Source organism: Maniola jurtina, chromosome 2 (assembly GCF_905333055.1).
Source record: "Maniola jurtina chromosome 2, ilManJurt1.1, whole genome shotgun sequence".
NCBI classification, from domain to species: Eukaryota; Metazoa; Arthropoda; class Insecta; order Lepidoptera; family Nymphalidae; genus Maniola; species Maniola jurtina.
The window spans coordinates 15,613,979-15,628,660 of NC_060030.1; the positions used below are offsets into that span (position 1 = coordinate 15,613,979).

At 36.1% G+C, this 14,682-nt stretch overlaps 2 protein-coding genes and 1 long non-coding RNA gene across 3 annotated transcripts; 2 read left to right on the forward strand and 1 right to left on the reverse strand.

The window, feature by feature from the left end:
* Positions 1-51: 51 nt before the first annotated feature.
* LOC123876947 (28S ribosomal protein S11, mitochondrial) lies at positions 52-1,781 on the forward strand. The gene is made up of 4 exons (XM_045923397.1): positions 52-315; positions 798-1,029; positions 1,195-1,260; positions 1,610-1,781. Exons 1-4 carry the CDS (start codon positions 146-148, stop codon positions 1,715-1,717), a joined length of 576 nt encoding a protein of 191 aa, XP_045779353.1. The 5' UTR covers positions 52-145; the 3' UTR covers positions 1,718-1,781.
* A 62-nt stretch (positions 1,782-1,843) lies between these two features.
* Positions 1,844-4,481, reverse strand: LOC123876918 (proline-rich protein PRCC). Its single transcript, XM_045923340.1, has 7 exons — positions 4,276-4,481; positions 3,999-4,183; positions 3,869-3,922; positions 2,913-3,386; positions 2,554-2,769; positions 1,911-1,997; positions 1,844-1,879 (listed from the first exon to the last, which is right to left on the reverse strand). Exons 1-6 carry the CDS (start codon positions 4,361-4,363, stop codon positions 1,911-1,913), a joined length of 1,104 nt encoding a protein of 367 aa, XP_045779296.1. The 5' UTR covers positions 4,364-4,481; the 3' UTR covers positions 1,844-1,879.
* Positions 4,482-4,638: 157 nt separating this feature from the next.
* LOC123876961 lies at positions 4,639-6,412 on the forward strand. Its single transcript, XR_006798464.1, has 2 exons — positions 4,639-5,535; positions 6,276-6,412. It is a non-coding gene; the product is annotated as an uncharacterized LOC123876961 (long non-coding RNA).
* Positions 6,413-14,682: the final 8,270 nt, after the last annotated feature.

The window sequence follows — 14,682 nt, forward strand, 5'->3', positions numbered from 1 at the left end:
CAATTTGTTATTCGTCTGTGATTTGGGCTGTCAGTGTCATCAGATTCCTGGTCTGTGGTCCATAAATAAATGTCAAAATTCGCATTTTAGGTTGTGTTTGAAAAATCATAATAAATCATTAAAAATACAAATTGTGTGAACAACCATGCTTAATGCAATTAGAAATAGTTTTAGAATATCTGTCAACAGTTTAGTGCGGTCGTTTCAAACTTCCACCCCAGTGGCTACGGAACGTTTCGATCACAAGAGGATTCCCGCGGACGATGAAGGTGTTCAGGGGGAGAAAATAATCGATTTGGATTCGGTATTAAAATCGTATGTAAATTTATATAATCTTTTCATGTGCCTGGTGACGTGACCTTCGCTTTGCAGTCGTGTAAAAACAAACTTAAGAGTTTGAAAACGGTGCAAAAATGCGTTGCTCGTTATACAACATAGGATCATACAGGCAGTCCAAGTCTCCAAGTCTTATTATTTAGTATCATAGTTAAGGAACTGTTGAAAGTTCAGTGATAATATGGCATGGCATGGCATGGAGGAATCGTCGAAGCTTCCGACGATTCCTCCATGCTTCAACGTCACAGGCAGGCATCAATATTCCTACATTTGGCGCTAGCTAGCCTATGAATCGCCTAATTATCTTTTATCACAAGTCATCCATTCCATAGCCTAATATTTGACACATTGTCGATTCAGGATCAAACAGAGTTCCCTGACCCTAGTTCACTCTGGTATTACCACCTACCTACTACTTGTGTCTAGAAATATTTGTAGTTTAATGGTATCTTTCTGTACAGAAAGCAAGGCCTGTTCCCAACATTGGAATCAGATAACCTGCTATTTGATGGTGTGCCATACAAAGAGCTAGCAATATGCAATGTCCGAGTGAGTCACAACAACACAGTCTTCACACTGACTGACCACGCTGGGACGGTGAAGCTGATCCGATCCTGTGGGATGGAGGGCTTCAAGAATACTAAAAAAGGGACCAATATTGCTGCACAGACTACTGCTATCAGTATAGCTACTGTAAGTTTTATTTACTGATTTGATTTTGCAACTGCAACGACTTGTGCAATTTTCAACAGCTGTAGATAACAGTTCAGACTGTTTCATTGTGTTTTTGTAGTATAGAGAATTATTATGTAGGAATCTTTTAATACATATTTGAATATTAATGTTTTATTGTTACAGAAAGCTATTGACAGAGGAGTTAAAAATATTAGGGTGAGAGTGAGGGGTCTCGGGCCTGGAAGACTGGTAATGCACTTGTATAATTATTATTATTCACTGTAAATTATTTACATTTGGAATAATCTTTATCCATCCATACTAATATTATTAATGCGAATGTGTGTCTGTCTGTCTGCTATGTTTTCACAGCCCAACCGCTGAACCGATTTTAATGTTTGGTACAGACTTGGGATACATCCAGGGGAAGGACATAGGCTACTTTTTATCCCGGAAAATCAAAAAGTTCCTACGGGATTTCAAAGAAACCGAATTCCACGCGAGCCGAAGCCGCAGGCATCCTAGAGTATATAAATAAAATAAATTCTTTTTTGTGTCTATTTACGTAATTTTTACTATTTTAAATTGTTTGTTTCAGTCTGCAGTCAAAGGACTTCAAATGGGAGGTTTACTAATAATTTCCATCACTGATAACACCAGAGTGTCATGGAATCCACCAAGACCTAGAAAAGCAAGAAGATTATAGACTAAAATGTACCTAATGTTATTTTAGTAATTTAGTTATAACAATAAAAGATTTATTTATAAAACAAGTTATTTTATTTAACACACTTATCTATACTGTTTAAACAACTCATTAATATTAATTATATATACATTGCCTGTTTTACTTGGCCTTACTTTAGTTTTTAATGTTTTGATAAAAAAAAATTATTAATCTAAAACCCATATTTTGATTGTGTTTGTCTTTTAGTCATCCTGTTGTTAGCCCATTGGTTCTGCAGTTCAGCTTCATTTGCTTTAGCCTGAAAAAAAATAGTTTTATATAACTATGCTAACTTTTTCGAATACCATTGGATATTCATAATTTCTATACTGTCTCTGTTTTAGCTGGAAGCTTCGGCCATGGCTAGTTATCACCCTACTGATAACCTGTGCTACCAAATATTTCAATAAGTATGGGTTAAAACAGATATACCACTTCTACAATAGAAGAAGAATCTCATCATTTATCACTAGGTAAGATCAAAAGGTAAAGGGCTAACTTGTCATTGAATCTATATAATTATATGCATAAACTATATGCCTATGTCGTAACCACTAGGCTATCATTGGTTTTTTTATTCTATACTAATATTATAAAAGAGGTAAAGTTTGTAAGTTTGTTTGTAGGGGGTAATCTCTGGAATTACAGAACCGATTTTGAAAATTCTTTCACCAGTAGAAAGCTACATTATTCCTGAGTAACAGCTATATTTTATTTTAGAAAAAATAGAGATTTCTATGAAAATTGTAATAAGCTAACTGTGTGAAGCCGAGATGAGTCAGTAGTCAATAAATAAAATAATAGAATAGTTTTACCTGGTGAGCCAAGTATGTGATTTGGTGTTTCCTTTTCTGTTGGGAAGTGGGTTCGTTGCCATGCTTCTTACTAGCGGACTGTCGCTTGGTGGTGTCGTCAAGGAGTCCCTTGAGCAGCCACTCACGTGCGTCGCCCAATACCTCTTGCTGGTTCACATCCACTACCTGTATCTCTTCACGCCTGCGCTTGGCCCGTGTGCCACACAACTTGAGGATCTGTAAGATAAGAATGTCAATAAATATGGCTGTATTCCAGACATTAGTTATAATTATTATATTTATAACATAATATAATGCTTGTGGATTTAGGTTTTTTATGGTTCCATAACCAAAGAGTCTTATGATATTATGATACTCACAGCTTCATCATCAAGGACAATTTCGTTAGAATTCCCAGCACCGTTATCAACTTGTTGCGCCACATTCAAGCTATAATAATCTTCGTTATTACTGGGCTCTTTTTGTTCTGGTGGTATTTCAACATGATCTGCATCTTTCTTAAAGTATGACTCAATACTTCTTGGTTCTTTTGTCGTTATAACTGTGGATTCACTCTCTACTTCTAAAGGTAAATCATCTATTGGCAGTTCTTCTTGTTTGTTAAAAGAAAAGAAGTCATTCTGTACTTCATCGTTATCACTGTCATCAGAGTATTCTGTTATTAATGAACTTTTCGTTTCAACCTTCATTATTTTTGCTGGTGATGGCAGTGGTTTTCTTTTAGCGGTACTTGTTTGTGGTTTTTGTGCTACAACATTAGGGATGAAGGATTTTGTTGAGCTTCTGACTGCATTTCTGGGCTCTGGTAGGATGCTTAGTAGACCAGACTTTTTCTATAACAAGTGAACTGTGATTATTTGTAATTGAAATAAAAAATATTTGATTGAAATACCTAAAGGGTTATGTAGGCTAAGCCTGAACTCCACAAATATTTTTGTCACAGATTTTATTCACTATAAGTAGAGTAAATTTTATATTTTATACACTAAGTAGAGTGTTTCTTTGTTTAAATTTATCAATTCATATGCTAAATTGTCAAGACTTTGCCACGGGTTTGGAAAGCAGGTTAAAATCAGCAGTTAATCTTTTCTTACAAGGCAAAATGTTAAAACATGTAGCTAAAATCAAAAAATCTTTCTGAGAGATCTTTGTACTATCCTGTATGTAGCTGAATGCAAAGTTTCCATGTACCAAATCATCAAAAAATCAAAAAAAAAAAAACATTGTCAATGTTTGAAATGTAAGTAAAGATGTTTTGAAAATTCTTAGATCTAGCTAAAACCAGTCTCTACAGTTTATAAATATAACAACTTACCCCATTAGGTACTCTACTTTTTGTACTTGGTATTGTATCCTCTACATCTTTGAACTGAAAAATAAGAAACAATTAATTGAGGAAGCTAACATACAAAACAAGTCAAAATAAAAAGATTATAGATACACACATCCTTCAATGAAGGAATTGTTATCCTAGACCTGGGTTTGACATCACTCGAATATTCCTTTTTATGGAGAAATTCATCATCTTCCTCTAGAATTTCCTTTTTCACATGAGATGGTTGTGGGAGTAAGCTGAATATGCTTTGAACATTTTCAGACTTTTGTGTTAATGGTTCTGCTTCAGGTGCTTCTAAAACGTGAAAAAATGAGTGCATAATTTGAAATTTAAAAAGAAAATAATATGATGTGGAGTAAGCATGGAGTAAAAAAAATGTTGTTTACTATCTTTCTGGATGTGTGGGACTGTGGTCTTCTCATCTTCTTCCTCGTATTCGCTGGAATCACTGTTATCGTAAGCAACTAATGCCATTGTAATTTTTAAAATACGTTTGGTTAGTTGCGATTTAAATTATTTGTTCCCAGTTCCGTATATTTATTTAGATTTTTGACATTGAAAACGAAAAAGCAATGGGTAAACTTCTTATTGCCCAACAGGGCCGGCTATCCTACGGTATTTCAAATATGCTTAGGTACATTGCAAGTACATGTCTTCTATCTCACATAATTAGTATGGGTAGACATTAAGCTTCTCGCTTCACTACCACAGCTATATTTTACGCACACATTTGAAATTTTTTATTACTATATGTATTATAGTTATATGGAATGGTCGCATGAGGAGTGTGACCAGCTAAGGGTTTTACCCTAAAGGTGGAAGAAAAACGAGCTTAGATTTTTATAGAAAAAAGTATAATATTTTATTGGATTTAACTTTAAATTTCATGTTGCCAAAATTAAAGGTTTTTAAGAATCATAGAGCAAATTTAAGTAAAATAATATATTTAGGTTTGAAATTACAGTGATATAACATGATAACCATTTTTTGAATAAAGTAATATAAAACAGAGTAGCAGTAACATACAAAATATAAAAATGTTCAATGTCGTTCATTGGATTTCTCATTTCAATAGGTACGATTAAAAATCTGAATTTGGGGGAAATAAAATCAAATGTCGACAACACTGTTGATAAAACAAAAATCAATAAAAATGGCGTAACGTAGAAATCAATAAAATACGAAAACTTTTTAGCCAATTTAAATCACTGTTTCATATGTTTTTCTTAGAAATTCATCGTCTTTTTTTCTTAAATTGAGTATACTTGTTTTGTATACACTCGTATAAAGAATCAGTGAGCGCTAATAACCATAACCGCGATTGAGAAATGTATTCCTTGGTTTGGACTTGCATTTTGCGTTTTCACGAAGATCAAAGGAAAGGTGGCCCACATCTAGCGAATGCCGAAGATGCACCAAACAACTTCTGGGGGTTCTGGGGACTTCTGGGGGTGTTCTTACTGTGAAGGCGATAAGGGCATGTAAAACAACCTCCAAGTGCAAGCTGCTGGAAAAACTACCTCAGGAGAGTGGCTGGACGAGAACGACTGGATGGAAAAGAAAGGGACTCTCATACATGCATGCAGTATGATAACTATATAAGACTGCAATTACGGAGGTGGAAAGCATAGTTTTGTCATCACAGAGTAAGTATTACTAGATGATGCCCGCGACTTTGTTCGCGTGACTTAGATTTTTTAAATCCCATGGGAACTCTTTCATTTTCTGGGATGAAAATTAGTATCCTATGTCTCCTCCAGGATGCAAGCTATTTCAGTGCCAAATAGATGATGCCTGTGACTTCATCCACGTGGAATTAGATTTTTAAGAACTCTTTCATTTCATGGAACAAGAAATAGCCTGCATCCATCTCCGAGATGCAAGCTATCACCACAAAATTTCGTCAAAATTGGTTAAATGGATAGGCTGTGAAAAGTTACAGTTACACTTTCACGTTCATAATATTGGTATGGATTAATTTCAGATGAATTTCTTCATTAAACATGCCAAATCCAAATATATCCATTATACCAAATAAACAGGGATATTCTCACTGATGAGTGGCTAAAAATGTTCATTATGTTGTTCATTGTGAAGTGTGAACTCTTTAATACACTTCAAAGCTTCCTATAAAATAAACACTTTGATACTCATGACTTTGTTTCGGTTTTTCAAAATTCCTATCTATGAGATGGATACTCTTTAATTTTCTAGGATAAAAAGCATGGCTCTTAAAATGCCTATCTGTGTCTCCAGATGCAAGCTGTTTCCCTGTGGGATTTCTCCAAATCTGGTTCTTTTGTTGAGCTAAAAAAGAAAATTTACTCTATTTATGAATGATAATATAATTTACCATTTACTTTATGTTTCTGCCTTAACTTTCCAGAATAAGGAGTTGGTCATCTGAATTGGTGTTTACACTGGGAACACAGTGAAATCCTGCACCTGAGGTGCTGTGTGAGAAGCTACAAAACTGAAAAAGAAACATGTTGGAACTATACCAGGCATTCCTGAACAAATTGAAGCAAGTAAAACAGTGGTTTATTAAATATCATACCATATATCTATACATATAAAAATCACTGACTGACTGACTTACCAATGCACAGCTCAAACTACTTGACGGATGGGGCTGAATTTTGGTATGCAAATAGTCATTACGGTAGACGTAGCTAAGAAGGGATTTTTGAAAATTCAACCCATAAGGGGTTTGAAATTTGTATAGTCCACACGGAAGGTGGAGAACCGTGTTTGGTGGCCCACTCTTGGAAAGGCCTATGCCCAGCAGTGAACGCATACAGGCTGATGGAATTGAATGTCATAGACTAAGGATTAAATACACAAACTTGGCTGATTTCTGTTTTTATACAATGTGCAGACTATATTCATACACCTCATATTAAGAATCTGTACTACTTATTTTACATTCACTATACAAGCTTACACCCGTCATTTTGTCTGTAGAAAAACAATAATGGCTTTATTTAGACTTTATTTAATTTTCCAGTATATGTATATAGTATGGTATCCATCTTCAGGATGCAAGCTATCTTTCTGGTAAACATCTAAATTGGTTTTATTGTTAAGCTATGAAAAAGTGACATGCACAGGTAGCTAATTACAATTTTAGTAAAGATCTCTAACTTTTTGAAAATAAAATATAGCCTATGTCACTCATGAATTGCTCAGCTTTCTACTGGTCTAAGAATTTAAAAAATCGGTTCAGCAGTTTCAGATGTCAGATGCACATGAAGATCTTTTTTATTAACCCCCGACCCAAAAAGAGGGGTGTTATAAGTTTGACGTGTGTATCTGTGTATCTGTGTATCTGTCTGTGGCATCGTAGCGCCTAAACGAATGAACCGATTTTAATTTAGTTTTTTTTGTTTGAAAGGTGGCTTGATCGAGGGTGTTCTTAGCTATAATCTAAAAAAATTGGTTCAGCCGTTTAAGAGTTATCAGCTCTTTTCTAGTTTTCTTGTAGAAAAGAAGGTTACATAACCGTTAGGTTCATAATATTATGTCAATTGACAAATGTCAAGCTGTCAAGATGGACGTTGCCTTGATACATAATTATTTATTTGAAAATGATGTTTTGGAAAACTCTGATACTTTGGATCGTCGGAGGTGTTATAAATTTTTAATTTACACTTGTTTATTTGTTTTTTATAGCAATTCCATAAATACTTTCCTTAAATCCAACATCCATACTAATATTATAATTGCGAAAGTGTGTCTGTCTGTCTGTCTATCTGTCTGTCTGTCTGTCTGTCTGTCTGTCTGTCTGTCTGTCTGCTACTTTTTCACGGCCCAACAGTTTAACCGATTCTGACGAAATTTGGTATAGGGTTAGATTATATCCCGGGGACGGACACAGGCTACTTTTTATCCCGGAAAATCAAAGAGTTCCCACGGGATTCTTAAAAACCTATCCGCTGTACGATTTGTATGAAATTTGGTACTAAGGTAGCTTGCGTCCCTGTAATTGACATAGGCAACTTTTTATCCCGGAAAATCAACCAGTTCCCACGGGATCTTTAAAAACCTAAATCCACGCGGACGAAGTCGCGGGCATCCTCTAGTTTGGAACAAAATACTATGATTGTACATGGTAGTATTATAGATACCCAGTTTTGGGTGTTGCAATTTGGTCTATGCAGCGGGCCCTAGCAGGGAGACCCATATTTTTATTTATATTATATTTAAGTCGTTAAGAAGATCATTTATGGCATACATAGGCTGCACTAAAAGTATCGGGAATGGAATATTTCCACCGTCCCTGTCATATTAAAATCTTTTTAATTGAAAACTCCTTGGTTTTAAAAATCGAATACCATTTATTTATTTAAAAAAAGATTCTCGGTCTTGTCACAAGGTCTTTTCAAACTTGTTTAGTCGTTGAGAAAATGGAATTGACTCGAGAAAATTCTAGAGCGATGATTTATTACGACTTTCGAAGTGGTTTAACACAAAAACAGTGTGTTGACCGGATGATTTCTGCATTTGGTGATGAAGCCCCATCTAAAACCACAATTTATCGCTGGTTTGCTGAATGTCAACGTGGACGTGTCAAGCTCAGTGATGATCCCCGTTAAGGTCGTCCAAAAATCTGCAGTCACCCAAGAAAACGTTGATGCTGTGCGTAAGCTGATTGAGGAAGATCGACATGTGACATACCGCGAGATTCAGGCAACTTTAGACATTGGCATGAGTCAAATACAAATAATCTTGCATGAACAGTTAGGTGTAAAAAAGTTGTTTTCCCGATGGATACCGCATTTGCTCTGTGAAGAGCAAAAAGCGGCTCGCGTTACTTGGTGCGTCAGAACTCTCGAAAGATTCCACGCAGGATGCTGTGTACAACATCGTATTAGGTGACGAATCCTGGATATACGCGTACCAACCCGAAACAAAAAACCAGTCACGAGTTTGGGTGTTCGAAAATGAGTTAAAGCCAACAAAAATCGTTCGTTCACGAAGTGTTGCAAAAAAAATGGTGGCCACGTTTGTCTCCGGCCATGTTGCGACTATTCCTCTTGAGGGACAAAGAACGGTTAATGCAGAATGGTATGCTAGCATTTGTTTGCCACAGGTCGTTTCTGAACTCCGTAAAGAGAACTGCAACCGCCGCATCATCCTCCATCACGACAATGCGAGTTCTCACACCGCGCACAGAACAAAAGAGTTTTTAGAGCAAGAAAACATAGAATTATTAGACCATCCGCCATACAGCCCCGACCTAAGCCCTAATGATTTCCCTAAAATAAAGAATACATTGCGTGGTCAGAGATTTTCATCACCTGAAGAAGCTGTGGACGCCTACAAAACGGCCATTTTGAAGACCCCAACTTCCGAATGGAATGGTTGCTTCAATGATTGGTTCCATGATATGGAAAAATGTGTCAAATTTCGCGGAGAATACTTCGAAAAGCAATAAATACATGTTTTAAATAGTAATGTTGTGTCACTTCCTTGATTCCCGAAATTTTCAGTGTTGCCCTCGTAATAGCACTTTTTCTAAAAAAAAGTTTACCAGCCTCCTTCGCAGTGACAATGATGGGTTGAATGTTTATTATTATATTATGAACTAGTGTTTTGCTCGGTGCGCGAGCTGCTAAAGCAGCTCGCGTGACGTGGTTATGTTAACTTTATTATATTTAACCAAATTTATTTATTAAGATACACAATTCACCACAAAACGACACCCATATCAATTTTTTTCTTAAAAAGTGCATGTCCGCCATCTTGGATTTCAAAATAAATGTCACTATCAAAATCAGCGCCCTGGAAAACTCCGAAAACGACATCCATATCATTTTTTTGTAAAAACGGGGTAGCTGAGGTTAATAAAGTAGGGTGCGTGGGTGCGCGGACCACTAAAGTGGTCCGCGAGCATGCAGAGTTTGTTCCACCGAGTAGACCTTCGGACCCTGATCATCTTTTGCCAAGGAACCATTCTTCCATCTTTTATAGCCTCCGAGATAGACACCGACGAAATTTGTACGGCGGCCATCTTGTTTTTCCAAAATTTTCCACTTTTTCTGTTAATCGTTTACTACTTTCTTCAAAGATTGCGAGTTTCAACGAAATCGGTTGGAAAACAAAAGAGTTGCAAAAATCATGTCGGTCGCCATCTTGTTTTTCTGAAATGTCATAATTTTTCCCTACTCGCCTCTCCCACCCGAACACATCTCCCCTACATTATCGTATCGTTTTCCGTCTCTTTCTAGGAGAATGAGACATTCAATATTCGCCATACAAAATGTATGGGAAAATAAATTCCGCCATTTTGAATTTTTTTTCTATTCATCGAGTAGACCTTTGGATCTTGATCCTCTTTTGCCAAGAAACCGCACCTCCATCTTTTATACCCTCCGAGCTGGACGCCGGCGAAATTTGTATGGCGGCCATCTTTTCTTCGCCATTTTGAATTTTTTTTCAGCTTTTTGGCAATTGGATGACGTCATGAATGACATTTGGTCGAGCACCCCCTACCTATCTTCAATACCTTGAGCGGACCCTTCACCCGTCTCCGACATCCTCGATCATCAGCTATTTCCAAATTTTTCCTCGATTTTTTTTTTGTTTTCTATACGAAACCATCAGTGAAAAAAAATAATTTCATACAAAATTTTACAGGAGGAGTTTTTGGGGAAAATCTCGAAAATCTCCCCAAATGTGGCAACACTGTTTACATATTTCGATACTGCCGGTTGAGTCACACAATCGATTCATACATGTCGACTTTCCAAAATGTTGCCAACTGCCTCAAAAACGTGATCAAAATTTCGAAAAATTAAAAAAAATACAAAATGGCCGCCAACTCGTTTCACAGAAAGATTTTACACGGTTTCATAATTTTCCTATTAACTACAGGATATACCGCGCCCGATGACGTTTCAATCTTTCCTCTCGCTCGCACCCACGCGAAAGGGGATACCGTGAAAAAGACCGTGTCGAAAATCACTTTTACTTTGATAAATTCCAGTGTTGCCAGTCTCCGGTGACAAAAATACCCAAATGTCATTTGTACGAGCAAAACACGTAATCACTCATACTCGGATTTTGCTAAAAGTGCGTATTTCTATTTTTTACAATTTCCCGAAAATCTTGAAATTTCCCTAAAAATGGGGTAATTTTTTCCCACCGATCTATACCTCGAGCCTATACGTACAACCGCTTCATAGAAGCCGAATCGCTCTGATGTTGCCAACTTTGACATATTTAACTTTTAAAATTGCGTTTTTTCGTACCTCGAACAAAACGGCCGCCATGACAGCCGCCATCTTGAAATTTTTAAAACCACTCCCGTTTTGTCAAAATACAGGATAATCGTGGGCGAAACACGAAAAAATAGTTATCCTCGACTACCCCGTCTTGGATCTGTGGCGCCGCGGTTCGGGGTCGAAAATTCAAAATTTTCAAAACGCTACGGTTCGGCCGCCATCTTGTTTTTCCAATTTTTTTCACATTTTCTGGTAACCGTTTACAACTTTCTTTAAAGATTGTAAAATTCCATGAAATCGGTTGGAAAACAACGGAGCTGCAAAAATCACATCGGCCGCCATCTTGTTTTTCCGAAATGTCTTAATTTTTCCTCAGTTGAATCCCCCATCCGAACACAACTCCCCTTCATCACTATATCATTTTCCGTCTCTTTCTAGGAGAACAATTATGTCAATGAGTCAGTGAGTCAGTGGTAATCGAGCTATATATAGTATAAAATGGCAAAAAAGTATATCATAATATGTGTGATGTTCCACATCTACTAAAATGTCATTTAAACAATTTCAGAAAAAGGACCTAATCATCGCTAATCGCCGTGCTATTTGCGTGTCAGATCATTGAAAAAATATATGCGGTAGGTGGGATTGGTGGCACTGTAAGGAATACTCGACTAACAGATAGACATTTGAAACCAAATTCTGTCGATAATATGAAGGCAAGTAAAGACATCTTACCATACCAAACTGAAGTTTTACAAACATTTTATGAAGAAACAGGTGGAGCACCCAAAAGTATTTAGCATTGCAACGACTCGTATCAATTTTTAGGGTTCCGTACGTGAAGGGTGCCAATGAGACTCTATTACTAAGCCTCCGCTGTCCGTCCACCTGTCCGTCCGTTTGTCTGTATGTCTGTTTTTCAGCGTGCTAAATAGTGTTATATCTTGTGCGATGGTATGGAACCTTTTATGTGCGAGTCCAACTCACACTTGACCGATTTTTATTTTGGCTTATTACACATTGCCCCTCCAAGTAGGACAAAGTAGATTGTATAACATTTTAAAGTTCAATTTGTCCCACTAATTATTGGTTTGACCAATTGGTGCATAAAATAGCGGCACCAGTGGCACTATTTTTAAGACCCAGCCCAAAAATTTCTTGAATTATGTCCTTGATATAAGAATAAAGTAAAGGATGCATTTATTTTAATTCATTTAGGTCCTCTATTTTTAGGGTTCCATATCTTCAAAGAAAAAAGGAATCCTTATACTTCGTTTTCTGTCTGTCTATCTGTGTCTCTATCAAGACAAGGGAATCAAAGCTCTTGAGATACTTCCCGTATATAATCCATGACATTTGGTAGCTAGCAATGTCCTAATAGCACAATAATTAATAAAGGGAAAAATCCGAAATCATGAATTTGTGGTTACATCACATATCTAATCAAAGTCAAAGATTATCATGAAATGTTGTGATTTATGTCTCATAATTTTATAACTAACAATTTGCTCGAATTTGTGTAATTCATTGATAATTCATTTTACCTTTCAGGTCAAGCTTGCTGTAAGAGTCTTTAGCAGAGAGGTGGCCCTCACTGTGTCAATGCGGATGAAGACATACATGGACATTTTAACAATTGACGATTATTGTACAATACCTGTAAACATCGATGATGGCATTTTCATTACAGAGATAATTTTATTTATAAATAATTTATTCGATAGCTTAAACGGTTGTGGTCATTCTAAAAGTGGTTTTAAGAACGCATTGTCCGGAAAATTGCAACCATTTAGCGTTTTGGAATGATGACGAATTTAGTTAGTCAGGCTTTAGGTATAAAAAATCCGGTCAAGTGCGAGTCGGACTCACCCACGAAGGTTTCCATACCATTATACAAGATATTTTAACCAGTGTGCATTGTGGCACAGTTGCCACAATGCAAGTTAATGGCAACAGCGCCATCTATATCTGATTTAGTAAACTTAATACTGATCATGATTTTCTAAATCCACATAAATAGATTTTGAAAATTTTTGTTTCATACATTTTACTAGAATATATTTTGGTTAATGTAGTTTAATGGAAAAGATTTACATTTGTCGAGGGTTTCATACCTCAAAAGGAAAACAGGAACCTATAAAGGATCACTTCGTTGTCTGTCTGTCTGCCCCCCGTGTCTGCCATTTTGGGGGAATCAAAATAGGAATCATGACATTTGGCTGGTGGCAATGTCTTATAGCACAATTGAACGAAAAAATTTGAAAACCGTGAACTTATGGTTACATCACAAAAAAATTAAAGATTTGTGTTCCCAATCAAATAATTAGTTTAACTAAATCACATTCGTCATTAATTTGCACATTTTTATTACACTGGTTTGAGATTTCTTGTACGATCGTGCGGAACCCTTCTGTGCGAATCCGACTCTCACTTGAATGGTATTTTTAGAATCAAGTACAATTATTATTGTTGAAAACATGACTACATCTATACTATCTATACTAATAAATAAAATTGGAGTGTCTGTCTGTAATTTCGAAATAACTACCACATATTAAGGTCATATGGTTATTTGAACGATACCATAACTGAATCACACGTTTTTAAAATTTTTTCTGTCTGTCTGTCTGTCTGTCTGTTTGAAAAGGCTAATCTTCGGAACGGCTGAACCGATTTTAACGGGATTTTCACATACAAGTAGAGAATTGACCAGGGTGTAACATAGGCTACTTTTTTAACCGACTTTCAAGAAGAGAGTTGTGTTTTTTACCTATGTACACCAAAATCTCCGAGATTTCTGAACCGATTTGCGTCATTTCTTTTTTAATCGATAGAGGAACTTTGCAACATTATTTCATAAAAAATTTGGATTCCAACTCCAATCCTGATGCTGCAAGGGATCTGACCAATCCACGCGGGCGAAGCTGCGGGCATCAGCTAGTAACTGAATAATAATGACATACTTTTGTGTCATAAGACACAAAAGTATGTCATAAGACACAAAAGTATGTCATAAGTATGAGATAAGTCATGTTGTTATGCAAAATTCTTGTTGCATTATCTGGTTTTGTATTGTATTTCCTGACAATGTAAATTTTATTACTTAAATCGGTTGATACTTGACCTCAGTAACTTTAAATGAATAATATCTTTATAAAGACTACGATAATTTGGCATTTGCGTCTTGTATAATTCGTCCAAGACGTTCGATTGTGTTAAACATAAAACGCTGGTCAGAAAACTACAATTATTACACTTATAGCAATTCATTTTATGATATTTAATTGTTATACAGTTTATAATAATCTCTCAAAACAACGTTTTGGAGATGTATCTTGAAATCTAAAGTTTTTATTTTCTAAAAGATAATGATAAACAAATAGTATGAATAAATTGCTCTGACTAGTTTTAAGTGTGATTGTGAGATGGTAATAACAAAAAATACCCAGCTGAGTTTGTTGTGGTGCATTGGAACCCTACGAAGGTTTAGTTTAGGTACTTTAAGGGCCGGCGCACATATGGCGGAGCGCAGCGCAGAGCATTTTTCACAGTCAAAGTATTATCGAC

Coding starts and splice junctions, on each gene's coding strand:
- LOC123876947 (XM_045923397.1), top strand. CDS start 146: ATGCTTAATGCAATTAGAAATAGTTTTAGAATATCTGTCAACAGTTTA. Junction 1,030..1,194: donor CTGCTATCAGTATAGCTACT/GTAAGTTTTATT, acceptor TTATTGTTACAG/AAAGCTATTGACAGAGGAGT. Junction 1,261..1,609: donor GTCTCGGGCCTGGAAGACTG/GTAATGCACTTG, acceptor TGTTTGTTTCAG/TCTGCAGTCAAAGGACTTCA.
- LOC123876918 (XM_045923340.1), bottom strand. CDS start 4,363: ATGGCATTAGTTGCTTACGATAACAGTGATTCCAGCGAATACGAGGAA. Junction 3,387..3,868: donor AAAGTAGAGTACCTAATGGG/GTAAGTTGTTAT, acceptor CACTTGTTATAG/AAAAAGTCTGGTCTACTAAG. Junction 1,998..2,553: donor TCACATACTTGGCTCACCAG/GTAAAACTATTC, acceptor ATTTTTTTTCAG/GCTAAAGCAAATGAAGCTGA.